The 14,007-nt window shown below is 50.5% G+C and overlaps 1 protein-coding gene across 1 annotated transcript in view; it reads right to left on the bottom strand.

Annotated features, from left to right (window-relative positions):
* The window catches only part of PHACTR2 (phosphatase and actin regulator 2), a 951,421-nt gene extending 946,634 nt beyond the window's left edge, over positions 1 to 4,787 (bottom strand). Inside the window, exon 1 of the mRNA XM_069607614.1 lies at positions 4,467 to 4,787. Coding sequence (XP_069463715.1) covers positions 4,467 to 4,479 — 13 coding nt within the window. The 5' untranslated portion in view covers positions 4,480 to 4,787. The remainder of the gene's footprint in view (positions 1 to 4,466) is intronic.
* Positions 4,788 to 14,007: the final 9,220 nt, after the last annotated feature.

Here is a 14,007-nt window from a genome sequence, read left to right as displayed (position 1 = left end):
CTTCCTTTTCACTTCCTCCTTCTCTCTCCCTCTCCCTTGCTAATCTTCCTTTCCTTCTCTCCTCCCTCCTCCCCCCCCCTAACTATGTTCAGTGTTTGCTGACTGGTTGGCTGGTTCACGTCCAGAGCCTAACAAGTCCCATGCTCCCCCGCCAGTCTTTTGCATTTGCCCCTGGGCCGCTGCACTTTTTATTTCAGCATTACTGCACTTTCAGCTTATGCTCCATGAGCGGGGAAACCTCTCTGCACTTAACCCAGGGCCATGCTGAACCAGACTCATTTTGTTCGCCCCTCCACTCCCCGTCACTGCACCCATGTATGTATGTATGCATTACCTATATGTTCTAGGACCAGTTCATTTGCCAGTCCTGTCCCAACCCACCTCCCCCCCCCACACAGTTTCTCATCTCCCCGTCCCGAGCTTGGTCACAACTATAACACTTCATGCATTTACTCTAGGAGAAATGTCATCAGGCCTCGTCTAGTTTTCTGTCTCTGTTTTGATCATTCGGAATCTTCAAGGCCTACGAATGATTACTGTACTCCCTTGTTCCCTTCCTGCATGTAAGTGCTTTGAAGCACTCCACCTGTGTATAAGCGCTGTATGAATAAACTATAAATAAATAAATCTAAATGAACAAGAGCATCAAGGAACCTGTGAAAGGATAACCAAAGCCATAGAAGGTTGACAACAAAACCTGTGAGCCAAAGGTACACACTGTTTCACAGCTGTAAAGGTGCCCCGTAAAGATATCCATTCAGCCATCTTTACAGAAGCTGCCCAGTGCTAAGCAGGCAAAAGGCGTCCCTGTTGGGTTTATCATGTGTCTTTGTTGAAATTCTGCTGCACGCTTGGTACTACCAGGAGAGCCAACTGCAAAGATTGTCACACAATGCATAACTGTGATATTTATAAGTAATCTTTACATTAATGATATTTAAATACATGGTAGAACCTTTACTGTGAAACAGTACTTCCAACGACAGCAGGCCATCTATTGCTATACCCACACATCTCAAAATGTTCCTATATATTATACAGTCCAACCAACTGTACTGAGTTAACAATCTTTTAAATTACCTTAAACACAAACTGGTAAGACCCAAAGCCTAAACCACACCAACAAAGGTAATATTGTGCTGGAACGCCCAATCCATTGCTCAATTTTATTCTGAGTGTTGGGTATTTGAACATCTTAAAAAACAGCAATGATGTAAAGAGTATGTATCACTTCATTCGTTATAAAGTGTGCCTGCAAGGTGCAGCTACGAGGAATGCTTTTGCTTCCCACGCATGAATGTTCAGCCAAAGATTCCAAGAACTTTCTCCAACTGTCTTTACTCTACTGAGGTGTTTATGCCCAGGCAGAGTTTACAAACTTCACTTAAAATTTTGCCATATTTTAACGGTGTTCCAGCACAAGGGATTTGAGGTATAGTATATATCAACTGCAGCAGGTAACTTGCCTTATTTCCATGTTTGCCCCTGCTAACACCAGAGCTGTAACCATGAGAAGGGGGTTGAGTTCTTTTTTTCATAATTTTTATAAGATGTGCCTGTACCACTTGTATATATTTCATATGTAAACTTTACCATTTGACAAGACCGGATGTACACATTTAGTTATGTTGCATTCATATTACAGACCAGTCTATGCTTCTCAGTGTGACAGCAGGCAGTTTGTGAGCGAAACCAGATATTACCATTGAAACCAAAATTGCTTGTACCAACCTTCTCACACTTGTGTTCAGTGGAAAACACAACTTATGTTCTTATCGCTTCCTCTAAAAGATTGTTTTCGGTCCTAACCGAAAGTAGACAATTAGCTGTAACAATTACCTCTAGTGCATGCAACTGTAGAACACACTGCCTGATCTGAAAACACTCTTTCAACTAACATAACATAGAAGATGACAGGCTTTTATTAATAAAGAGGAAGCAATGCCTTTCCAATCCCTGCAACCTTAAAAAAACCACTGTATAACGTTATGCAGCCAAAATCGGGGTGATTGGGTATAGTTTGAACAACGCGCACAGAGTTTGCTGAAGGGGCGGAATCTGGTGAGGGTGCAGAGTCTGGCAGAGGTGGAGTAAAGATGGGGTGGGGGCACATGCACTTCTTTGGACCTAGGGAAGCAGAACGCCTAAATATGCCACTGGACTTGTCAGATCCCGGGCTGATTCTGGTTTGGGCTGTAATTCCCTTTAACTCTGCTGGCGAAATATATTATTACCGTAAGTTCTTGTGAGTCCCGAATTCCACAGTCCATTTTGTTTTTCATGCCTTCACTGCTGGGATCCCACTCCTGACACTCTTACTGGCTGGTCTCCCAGCTACCCACTCAAAGCTTGGCTGTCAACTGACCCGCGACTCACAGGTTTGACCCGCAATTAAGCACAAAACCCTCAACGCCACAAAGGTGTTGGGGAACCCCGCGAGCCAAACAAGCAGAGAGACAAGGTCATCACGTTGGTAATGCGATGATTCACTTAGATGCAAAGCGAGCCTTTCATCCCAAAGCACTGTAGCCTACCTGATCTTTGGCTCTTCCGTATGCATGGCATATTCCCAAGTCTCGCAGCCAAACTCATAGAAAGAAGACTGGCACTCAGAACTGCTTACTTCCGACCTGCACCCATAAACACCACTGGTTTAGCATCAGCCTTTCCCACTGTGTCACTAATGGACTCCATGTCCCTTTTTCCTTACAGAGCCACGCGTAGCAAGGGCACCAACAGTGGCAGACGGGCGCTATACAAGAACACTTACATTACAATACGTTACTGAGTTCTGCTTCTGCAAACACTCACAGAGCGTTAACGTAATCTGACATCTTTTGCATCCCAGTTTGCAGATTTTGCATCCAGAATAAAAAAAAAAGTACAGGCTTGCTACCCCATCTTCAAAAAAACAAACAAACGATTTACGTGCGTTGGAGTCAGCAAATACATCGATATACAATTTTAAACGCTATTATAAATAAAAATAAGTAAAATGTGTGACTTTCTAATTCTAGGGGTATTGTCCCAATGTGGCGTTATTTGTCCTATCAGTGAGGTAGGTGGAGTTATGTAAATTAAGCACATTTTCCAGTCCGAGGTATGGGAGTGGCACACGCAGAAGTGACACCCCAGCCCACTTGAAAAGTTGGCATCTATGCGAAATGACCAGCCTACGTTGAAATGCAGAACGCACACCCCCGCCGTGCAGTTTAGTCATCAAAGCGTGTTTCCTATTCCCACCTTCATATGAGAGGAAAACGGTGTCCCTGAATTGGTCCATGGTGGGAAAAGCCCCCTGCTTAAACTGAAGCATAGCAGCCTTCGCTTTCTGTTCACAGCAGGACGTGTTTTCTGGAACTCAGCTAGGTGTGAATTGCTCTCTCCTCCACGCCTCGCCCAGCCGAAGATGCAATACAACATACGCAGGTTTCCGAAAACATTCACATTTTTTAACAATTTGACATTTTTTAATACAGCATTTTAAAAAGTAAGATGCGCATAGAATGTCTCAGTGGTGTCACTTTGCTGTTTCCGTGACACGTGAATATCACACAGGCATTAAAAAACGCTTTTATTTTCTAACACGGGCTGCTTAAAAAAGCTTCACTTTCAAAATTCAAGGACCATGCTCATTTTTCCTGTTCAAGAACCGTTCTGAACCAAGCACGCTTGCCCGGCCATACGGCAAGGCTTGGGCGCTGCGGGTTTGCCATCGCAGGGGCAACGCGCGGGAGTCGAACCTGAACTGGCGCCCAAATATAGAAACACGAGCAGCGCGTCAGGCGGCTGAGCTCCCCGCTCATCCAAGACGCAGCGCCTTGGCAGCAGTGGCTGAAAGCGCTTGAAACAAGTGGGCTGCTCCCCGGGAAGGCGCGATATAGAGCCTATTTTAGTCACACACACACCCTGACCAGGTGCATTTCCTTACAACAATGTTCGCCGTCTAACCAAGTCGGCACACATCCTTCCAAATGAAGCGGTGCGCATCTCTCATTTCAAAATCTAAAGGACTGTGTATACATACAATGCGTTGCAAACAAATAAGCACATACCCTACCTGCGCCGCCTTTATAACACACCTACATCACACAACACCGCTTCACCCTGACATCAGAACTGCTTCACACAATCATACTATTTCCGAAGCGTATGTCTGATTCTGCCCTGAGGTGACTTGCTGCGCACTCGATCTCTGCTGTAGGATATCGCGCGCCCAAATGCAACGAGGAACCGGACGCCGTTTACATGCAGCCCGTGTCCGCGTGAGCGCCTGTCTCCAGGAGTCCCGCACATGCACGGTCGGGAAGGCATGACCGTGCAGTTATGCAGCCACGCTGCGCACCGTGTAACTATAGACGGCCGCCGGGAAGAGCGCGGCTGGCGCAGGCTCCGAGGGGCGACGGCGGGCGGCAGTTAACCTCTCCCTCGCGCCAGGCGGGCGGCACCTGTTTGGTTTCACTTACCAGCATTCTCCATGTCCAGCCCTTACAGCGTCCGAGCCCGATGGCAGGACCAGCCCCGGCTTGCCTCCGTCTCCCCAATGACGCCCGACTGAGTGGGTGCCCTTCCTCCCTCAACCTCTGCTGGCACTCGGAACACGCACGGCTCCTGCACTCACTGCCGCGGCATCGCCAGGAAATGGATCTCTCTAAGGACGACAAACAGCCATTAACTCCATTATGAGATGATTAAGGCAGTCGGAGCCTATTGAGTGGGAACCTGGAAGCCACCGGGGGCCTTCGCTCTTCTGTGCTCAGTGAGGAAAGGGGAGGTGGGTGGGATGGATCCCTGCCCTTCCTCTGTTATTAAACGCGCTGCACCTCTCCGAGGTGAAACAAAAATGCACTTCATTACAGCAATAATCTCATTAACCTTTTGAGTGCCTGCCCCCCCTCCCCCACCCACAGGTTCATAGTGCTGCGAATTAAAAAATAACTTTTTGCCAAATTAAGATGTATGTGTACATTTTGCGGGGAAACCAGACTGCTGTTTAGGGCGCATAGACACTCTGAGACCAATCAAACGGTTACGAAAGAAAATAACAAAACATGGCACATTGTCACACATGCACACACACGTAAATGCTGATTTTAATTGAATGAACATATACAGGTGGGGCCAGCTGAAGATGTGTGGGGCCCGTTTCAACTTTATGTCCCTGCTTAGATCTTTATGTCCCTGCTTAGTTCGTATGGCGCGGGACATGCATTATAATGGAGAAAAGGTGACTAGCTTCCAATTATCAGGAGCCAGCAAGTTGCTGAAACACTGAAGGCCTGCTGAATAGCTATGAATCCTTCCTTGTAAGCAAGTGGCTGACGTGGAGGAACCAGTGTTGAAAGGCAACAAGGTGATTACACTTCTGTTTTCCCCAGTGGAACTGATAACCTGAAGGGTGCCAGCAAACGCAGCTTGTAAGGCGAGTACCGCAAAGCGCACACTGTAGTCCCCAGAACGCAAGTACTGTATAAAGTAATATATTGCTGTGTTATTAGACTGCTGACTGACAATATGGGGACAGTTGCTATTGCTAAGGCCCCCCCTGAGGCCCCTTTCATTTGGAATGGTTGAAAGGCGCTGTCGCCGTCCTTGGTGGTAGTTAATAGCTTCCGATTATCCCTGGACATGCAGCAAGCGGGGAGCTGAAACAGTAAGGCCCATTCATGGAAAAGTGCACAGAGACCCCGCAAGGGCTGTGCACCGAGAACGACTATGCACGAGCCTGCATGTGTCAGGAATGGCACTCTGTCAAGAGTGGCACAGGGTACCCAGGTAGGTTTTGGGTGACTGTGCTGAAGTAAGGTAGCAGATAAGTACACACAGCAGGAAGTTCAACAAGAAAGAAGAGTAGGAAACTGTAGCTGTGAGCCAAAAGGGGCAAAAGATACAAAGGTACAAACAAACTGGATTCCCTCTTGGGGTGTATGCTTAAATGGGAAAGAGTGTTCCACGAACCTTAGGAAACTCCAGCCTTCTGCACAGATTGCTATAACAGAGGCCCACTCTGTATGCTCATGGCTGGGAACAACAGCAGTGAGTGTCTGTAACACCGAAAACGCAACAAGGGAAGGGGCAGAGGTTGCCTGCTGGAAACCAACAGGCAAGCTCTGTACAAAGGGATTACATAAGACACATGAGAAGACAAGAACAGATATATCCAGCGAAAAGGAAGTCAATGAGCAATCTAGCAGAAGGAAATGAAGGAAAGGCAGTTAGACTGAAGTAGATAACCTAAGGTGGAGTACAGAGGACTCAAGGAAGAGAACAAGGGAGCAGCAGAGTACAGAGGACTCAAGGAAGAGAACAAGGGAGCAGCAGTCAGCAAAACAGAAGGGCTGCAAAGTAGGAAGCAGGTCTGCAGTCAAGAGTGGGACTAGGTGCAGGCAAACTGTAGTGGACTGCGGAGGACTGTAGTAGGCTGCAAGGCAGGGAGTCCAGAAGAACAGGACAGAGAGAGATTAGTAGTAGGCGACAGACAAAGAGCCCAAAAGAATAGGGCCGCGAGGTAGTGAGCCCAGAGGAGCAGGGCTGTAGGCAGCTAAGTGTAAAACAGGCTATAAGGCAAAGGAGTGTAGCAAGCCGCAAGGCAGGGAGCCCAGAGGACAAGGGCTGTAGGCAGCGGAGGGAGACAGGCTGCAAGGAAGGAGCCCAGAGGACACGGGCTGTGGGCACAGGGAGCAGGCTGCAAGGAAGGAGCCCAGAGGACAAGGGCTGTAGGCAGCGAAGAGGTGAAGGCTGCAAGGTAGGTGTTATGTTCTCACACCCGGATGGTCGGGTGAGGCACCCGCACTCACTCCCGCATGCACTCACGCACACTCAGTAAACATGCAAGGAAGAGGCGGGATGCGGTGTTGCTTCGTCCGCCTCCCGGCGGGAACTGCCGCACGGGCGCTGCACACTACTGGGACGTCACATCCCTTTTTTTTTATAACAAGAAACAGTAGTGTAGTACGGGCAAATTGTACTCACGTGATCACCATAACTATAATACAAACATTGCACACATTGAGTGTAAGCTTCTGGACTACCCAGTTCAGTCATCAGAGTCCATGACGTAATCTTTGAAATGGGCCGGAAGTCTCCTTCCCCCTCGAACTGGATATCTTGGCGTGACCGTGGGCACGAGGCAGTCCGCGCCACGGGTAGGGTCCGGATCTCTTGACGGCTCGCTCTCCTGGGCCTCAGGGCTTGCTCCCTGAATTGAGAACTCCCCTGATGTCCGAGCTTCAGGCACGACGTCCACTTTCTTGAAGAACGATCGATTGCGGGTGACGGTGCCGCGTTCACTGGCCGCAGTCACCATCGTGCCTTTCACATGGGTCACCTTCCAGGGACGTGGTTCAAATGGCAAGGATAATTTCCCTTCCGGGTGCTGATTCTTGACGAGCACTCAGTCTCCGACTTGCACCTCCTTTTCTTGCAGCCCTCTCCGTTCGCGCTCCTTCTGGTTGCGTTCCGCCCGTTCCTCTCGGACCCTTTCGTTGTCTATGACCCCGGGTCTCCAGTCATCCATTTCGGGTATCATCCCCCTCGGGCAGCGCCCGAATAGTGCTTCGGCTGGGGCAACCCCGGTGGACTGGTGAGGGGTTGTGCGGTACACTCGAAGGAATTCCACAATTCTTTTTGCGAGAGGTTCACCATGACTGGCTGAAATTCGCATCACCTTATTGAGCGTTCGCATCATTCTTTCGGCCTCACCATTTGCTCGCGGCCATAACGGGGAGACTTTCCGATGTTGTATCCCCCTCTCACTCAGGTACTGGGCAAATTGGCGGCCGATAAAAGGTGGTCCGTTGTCTGAGCACACGGTGTCGGGAAACCCGTGCGTTGCGAACATTCTGTCCAATGCCGCCGTGGTGTACTCGGTAGCCGTCGACTCGACCACCTCCACCTCCGGGTACCTTGACCATTGATCCACGGCTACCAGAAAATACATCCCCCGACCCGTCGAGCCAAAGTCCACGTGTACAGTACCCCACGGCTTTGTGCTGCGTTCCATCGAGCTGATTGGTGGTGCTTTGTCCCCCGGCGTGGCAGCTTGGCAGACCAGACATCTCTTTACAAAGCCCTCCACCCTTTCTTCCAAGCCTGGAAACCATACTTTTGGCCTTAGCCTTGCCTTTGTCTTCACGACGCCCTGGTGTCCAATGTGCGCCAACTCCAGTATCCGCAGCCTGACCTCTCTCGGGATGACGATCTGTCGTCCCCTGAGTAACAGCCCATCGTCAGAGATCGATAACTCATCTCTCACCCTCCAGAGTGCCTGTAGGTCTTTCTGGGCTTCCTCCTGGCGCCGCAAGTTATTGCACAGGACTTCCCTCCAGTCTCCACTTCTCACCGCGGCCTTGATGATGTCGAAGACCTCATCCTTGGATGACTCTGTGGCGATCGCTAGTCTCGACAGTGCCCTGGGGAGCGCACCTTCCACTATCTGACAGAGCAGACCGTTGCATTCCACTTCACTGCAGTCCACTTCTGCACTTTCCTTGTTGGGATGCCTTGACAAATAGTCTGCAGGGTTATTGGTCCCAGGTCTGTATACCAGCTTCACCCCGTACTCCATTAAGGCCAGCATCCACCTCTCAATGCGGGGTGGGGGTTTTGACGATGCTCCCGCTAGTATAGGCAGCAGCGGCTTGTGGTCTGTGACCACCACTACAGGTTTGCGCAATATGTACAGGCGAAAGTGGCGACAGCCCCATAGGATGGCCAGGGCTTCCCTTTCTATCTGGGAGTATCTCATCTCTGTGCTGGAGAGTGCTTTGCTAGCGTAGGCAATCGGTCTCATGTCTCCACGCTCATCGGGTTGCAACAGCACTGCCCCCACACCGACTGGGCTCGCATCCACTACTACCTCTGACTCCACAGCTGGGTTGAAATACGCCATGGTGTCCCCATCCGACAAGGCATTTTTGAGGGCCTGAAATGCCTCTTGTTCTCGTGACTCCCATTTCCACACTGCATCATTTCTTGTTAGTGCCCTGAGAGGCTCCGCCATCGACGCCAGTCCCTTTATAAAGCGCCCGCAGTATGTCACCATCCCTAAGAAGCTCCTTACTTCCGTAGGGGATTGTGGTGCCGCCGCTTCTCGAATGTCTCTGATCTTTTCCGGGTCCAGTGATATTCCTGCGGCCTAGAAGATGAAGCCGAAAAACCCTATCCGGTCCTTGAAGAATTCGCACTTTTGGCGATGTAACGTGAGCCCCAGGTCTTTCAATCTCTTTAGAGTGCTTTCTAGGCGTTTTAGGTGCTCTGCTTCTGAGTTTGCAAATACCAAAATGTCGTCACTCATGTTTAGTACACCTGTCAGCCCAGCCAATGCTCCCCTAATTGTGTTCTGGAATACTTCCGCTGCAGATGATATGCCAAAACTCAAACGTTTGAATTGGTATATGCCTTCGTGTGTTGTGAAAGTTGTAATGAATCTCGAGTCGGGGTGGAGCTCCAGATGGTGATATCCCGCTCGTAGATCCAGCTTGGAGAACACACGTGCTCCTTGAAGTTCACCTACGATGTCGTCGAGGGTCGGCGTTAGATGTCTCTCCCTCTTAATTGCAGCATTGGGGTGGCGCATATCTACGCAGATCCTTACTGCTCCTGGCTGCTTTGGTTTGGGAGCGACTGCTATTGGTGAAACCCAGGGTGTGGGCCCTTCCACCCTCTCAATGATGTCCATGTTAACAAGCGACCGCAGCTCCTCTTCTACTTTTTCCCTGAGATGGAAAGGTATTCGTCTGTGTTTCAGAGCGGTCGGTCTGATGGTGTCGTCGATGTGCAGCCTTATCGGGGGCGCCTTCAGTTTCCCTACTCCTTCGAAAATGCCTGCATATTTGTCCAGCAGGCACTCAATGTCTACTTGATGTACTTCCAGTGCGAAATGCACCAAACCAAGGGCCTCAGATGCTGCACAGCTGAGTAATGAATGGAGACTCACGTCCGTGATAAAAAAACGTGCCTTGATTGCCTTGTCACCCTTGGTGACCGGCGTGACAAACACACCCTTGATGGGTAACGGGGTGTCCCCTCCAAACGTGACTAGCGCGGGAGGTCCCGGAAGTTTTTGGTATTGTTCTTCAGCCAATACACATACAGAGGCCCCAGTGTCAATTAGAACCTGTGTCGGCACACCTTGTATGTCCACCATGCATTTGGGTTGCCTCTTCTTCCTGGCTCCCGACGCTAGGTTAGATATGAAGAACACCTCTTCATCATCCTCCTCCTCTTCCTCAGCTAGCTGTAGCCTTTGTATTTCCTGTTTGAGAGCAGCAATGCTCCGTAGTCTTCTGGATCCGCCACCGCGACTTCTTGCTGGGCCTCTCTGTACAGATATCGGGGCTGGGGCACGGCACATTCGGGTATAGTGTCCTGGTCCATTGCACCGGCCACACGATCTTGATTTGCCGGGCATTCCTCTGAATGTGGCAGGTCATATCCGCAGTATTGACATTTTGACTCCGATCCTGGAGGATGGCGAGTCTCTAGTCTTTTCTGGCCCCACTTTTCTTTTGTATCCCCACGTCTGCTAATGGCAAACGCCTCATCCGCCATACCTGGGCGCCTAGCTGCGTCCATCTTTGCGCCTCTCGATTCCGCCAGCTCAAACGTTCTGCCACTGTCCAGGATTTGTGTTAGTGTCCATCCAGGTTCTCGCAACACTTGTCTCCTTAGCTTGCTCGAGCTACAACCCTCTATTACCTGGTTCCGTATCATTGACTCTTCATTGTCCCAGCGGAATGCGGTACCCATCATTCTCAGCCTGGCACAAAACTGATCGAGGGGTTCTTCTTCTTTCTGCTTCTCACCACAGAACAGGAATCTCTCATAGTCCATATTCGACTGTGGTATGAAGTGGTTTTCCAATGCTGTCTTGATTGTAGCATATGTGACCACCTGCAGATTGCATGCTTCAAAAATGCGTATGACATCCAACCCCGCAGAGTACAGCAAAGTCGCCCTTTTCGCGTCATCATCAGTGATGCCGGTCGCTGTGAAGTACATTTCGAGTTTTTTAATCCAGAGCAACCATCTTGGCCCCAATTTGGATGGGGGTCCCGATATATCAAACTCCTGCATCGGCAATAGAGATCCTTGTTGTGGCCCCCTTGTGCCACGTGCGGTCTCAGCTTCCCCATCACTTTCTGCCATTGTTGCAGGTCGCACAGGCACCTATTGGTGTAACAGAGGCCGCAAACCTGATATATATGGATCACCAACGACCTGTCTTGGTCTTTCCTTTCTGTATTAGAAGTAAAGGGTCGTCCCCAGGTGGGTGGGAACGACCAAAGTACCAAAAATTGTTATGGGGTATAAGTGCAGCAGCGCACGAGCACCTTTGCAGGCCGCTACTGCTGCGACACACCTTGATTTTAGCGTTTGCGCCGGGTCCGTGTCATGCCATGATACGCAGCGCCGCTGATCCGACGTTCATTATGCGTCAGGGCGAGCGTTGTCGTGGCGCTCCTCCTCGTCGCCAGTTGTTATGTTCTCACACCCGGATGGTCGGGTGAGGCGCCCGCACTCACTCCCGCATGCACTCACGCACACTCAGTAAACATGCAAGGAAGACGCGGGATGCGGTGTTGCTTCGTCCGCGTCCCGGCGGCAACTGCCGCACGGGGCGCCGTTTATTCTCCTGCGCATGCGTGGCCGGGAACGAGGCTCGCACATGCGCTGCACACTACTGGGACGTCACATCAGGGAGCCCAGAGGACAAGGGCTTGGAGACAGCAGAGGGTTGCAAGCTGCAAGGTAGGGAGCCCAGAGGACAAGGGCTGTAGGCAGCCGGAGGGAGGCAGGCTGCAGGGCAGGGAGCCCAGAGGACAAGGACCGTAGGCAGCCGGAGTGAGGCAGGCTGCAGGGCGGGGAGCCCAGAGGACAAGGACTGTAGGCAGCCGGAGTGAGGCAGGCTGCAAGGCAAGGAGCCCAGAAGACAAGGACTGTAGGTAGCTGGAGTGAGGCAGGCTGCAAGGCAAGGAGCCCAGAAGAGCAAGGCAGCAAGGAGAGAGCCCAGAGGAGCAGGGCCGCTGACTGTAGAGGGCTGCAGAGGACTTTAATAGGCTGCAAGGCAGGAAGCCCAGAGGACAAGGGCTGTAGGTAGAAGGCAGCGGAGCGTGATCGGCTGCAAGGCAGGGAGCCCGGAAAGGGCACTGGATAAAACAGGATAATACAGGAGCAGCATACAAAGTAAAGGGTCAAAGCAAACAGGAGCGGGGAGATCTCAAGATGCAAGACACTGTGCTCCTGCAGGCAGCTGCTTATATACAGCCCTGCCCTGTTCTGAGGCAGGCTAATTGACAGCACCTGGAGCAGCACACCTGAAGACAATCTGCCTCCTCCCTCTCTGGTCCTGAGCAGGTGGAAGCAGCACTGGCCGCTAGGGCTTCTGAGGATTGTGGTCCCAATAATGATGAATGAGAATAGCCAGGAATTGAGGACTGTAGCAAGGTGCATTGTGGTAAATGTAGTTAGTTGGATAAAATAAGAAAGAACCAAAGTCAAGCAAATGGAAATTAAAGACCAAGGTGTGAATAGGAGTTGTACAAAGAGTATTAGGAGGATAAATGAGTACCAAGTAGTCCATGATGGTTGCCAATGCGTGTGCCAGCGGCGCGGGCATGACAGTGTGCACCGCATATTCATGGATTTGTTCCCTCAAAGTAAGCCGCATTGGTCGGAATGCCCCCCGACATGGCCCCTCCGCAAAGCACAAACAGCCATTAATACCCACATGTGCGCGGTACTCGATGTGAACTCATGTACCCCTGTAATCCTGCGTCCGGTCCCCCGCAACCACACCAGCACCCCGGCGACACTGCGTAGAGTCCCTCATAACCATACCCAGCAGCCCATCAACATGCGCAATATGTCTCGTAAAAGTTGTCATTTACCTGTGGATATACGTGCAAACCCCTGTAAACCATTCCTGCACCAGGCAATACTGCTTACGCACACCCCTGACTTCTATCAGAACACTGACTGCTTGCATGCACCCCTAAATACAACATACAATCTTACCTCTGCACAGTGATTCCTATGCGCAAGTGTCTGTACGCCTCCCTTTGGGTGGCGGTTAAATCGAAAGCTGTGAATGGTCATTTCCCTGACGTGAGGTTGCTCGGTTAGATCCATGAATACGATTTTACCTGCGCAATTGTGGGCATGCAATTGTCTCATGTAGGCCGTCCCTCGGAAACACCCATAATTTTCCTTATTCTTCCTCATTCTGCCTTTTCAGCCCCATACTCTAGTTTATGAGCAGGCCACATGCACGCTCTGGGAGGTGTCACGCAAAATGCGATCTACTGCATGCAGGGGCGTGCCGGACCTCGCAAAAGCCCTGCAGAGTACTGATTTCCCCCCGCAGACGATTCCACGAATCAACTAAAGGGCTTTTGCGTGCAGTTTGGCGCACAAAGTCCCTATTTACTGCACAATTCATTCCATGAATCAGGCCCTAAATGTTAGCTGAAAAGCTATAAATCACTCTTTGACAGCAGAGTTCTAATTTCAGGTAAGCCTGAATAAATAGGCAATAAGGTGTTCAGAACGTTGCCAGAAACTGCTGCAAGAGAGGCGGCGGCCTGATGGCTCCAGCAAGGGCACCCTGTTATGTGCGCTGAGCACGTTTAATGTCGCAAATTAAAGGCGTATGTATCTGTGTCATAACACTGCCAACACGTGGCAGTTTGCTCGAGGCCATCCAGAGGCTTGGGCCCATTTGAACAGAAAAAACTGAAAGGCCCTGACACAGTCACTGTATTGAGAACACTCTTTAAAATGAGTGAGCACATCCTCGCTCCCCAGGGCCAGAATTCAGAGACAAAAAACTGAATTTCCCAGGGGCCCAGTTCTTACTGCCCGTTGCCAGGCATAAACAATTTATAACACATGAATACATCCTGAGGGCAACATTACAGAACTTCTTAGGGTCTACATAGACGTCCGGAGGGTACTCAAAGGGATTAAATAGGAGTTTGCTGGAAAGATGACGTCGGTTGAGGTTCC

This window comes from Ambystoma mexicanum, chromosome 4q (assembly GCF_040938575.1).
Source record: "Ambystoma mexicanum isolate Mex_15411 chromosome 4q, UKY_AmexF1_1, whole genome shotgun sequence".
NCBI lineage: Eukaryota > Metazoa > Chordata > Amphibia > Caudata > Ambystomatidae > Ambystoma > Ambystoma mexicanum.
This window is presented reverse-complemented; position numbering and strand designations above follow the sequence as displayed.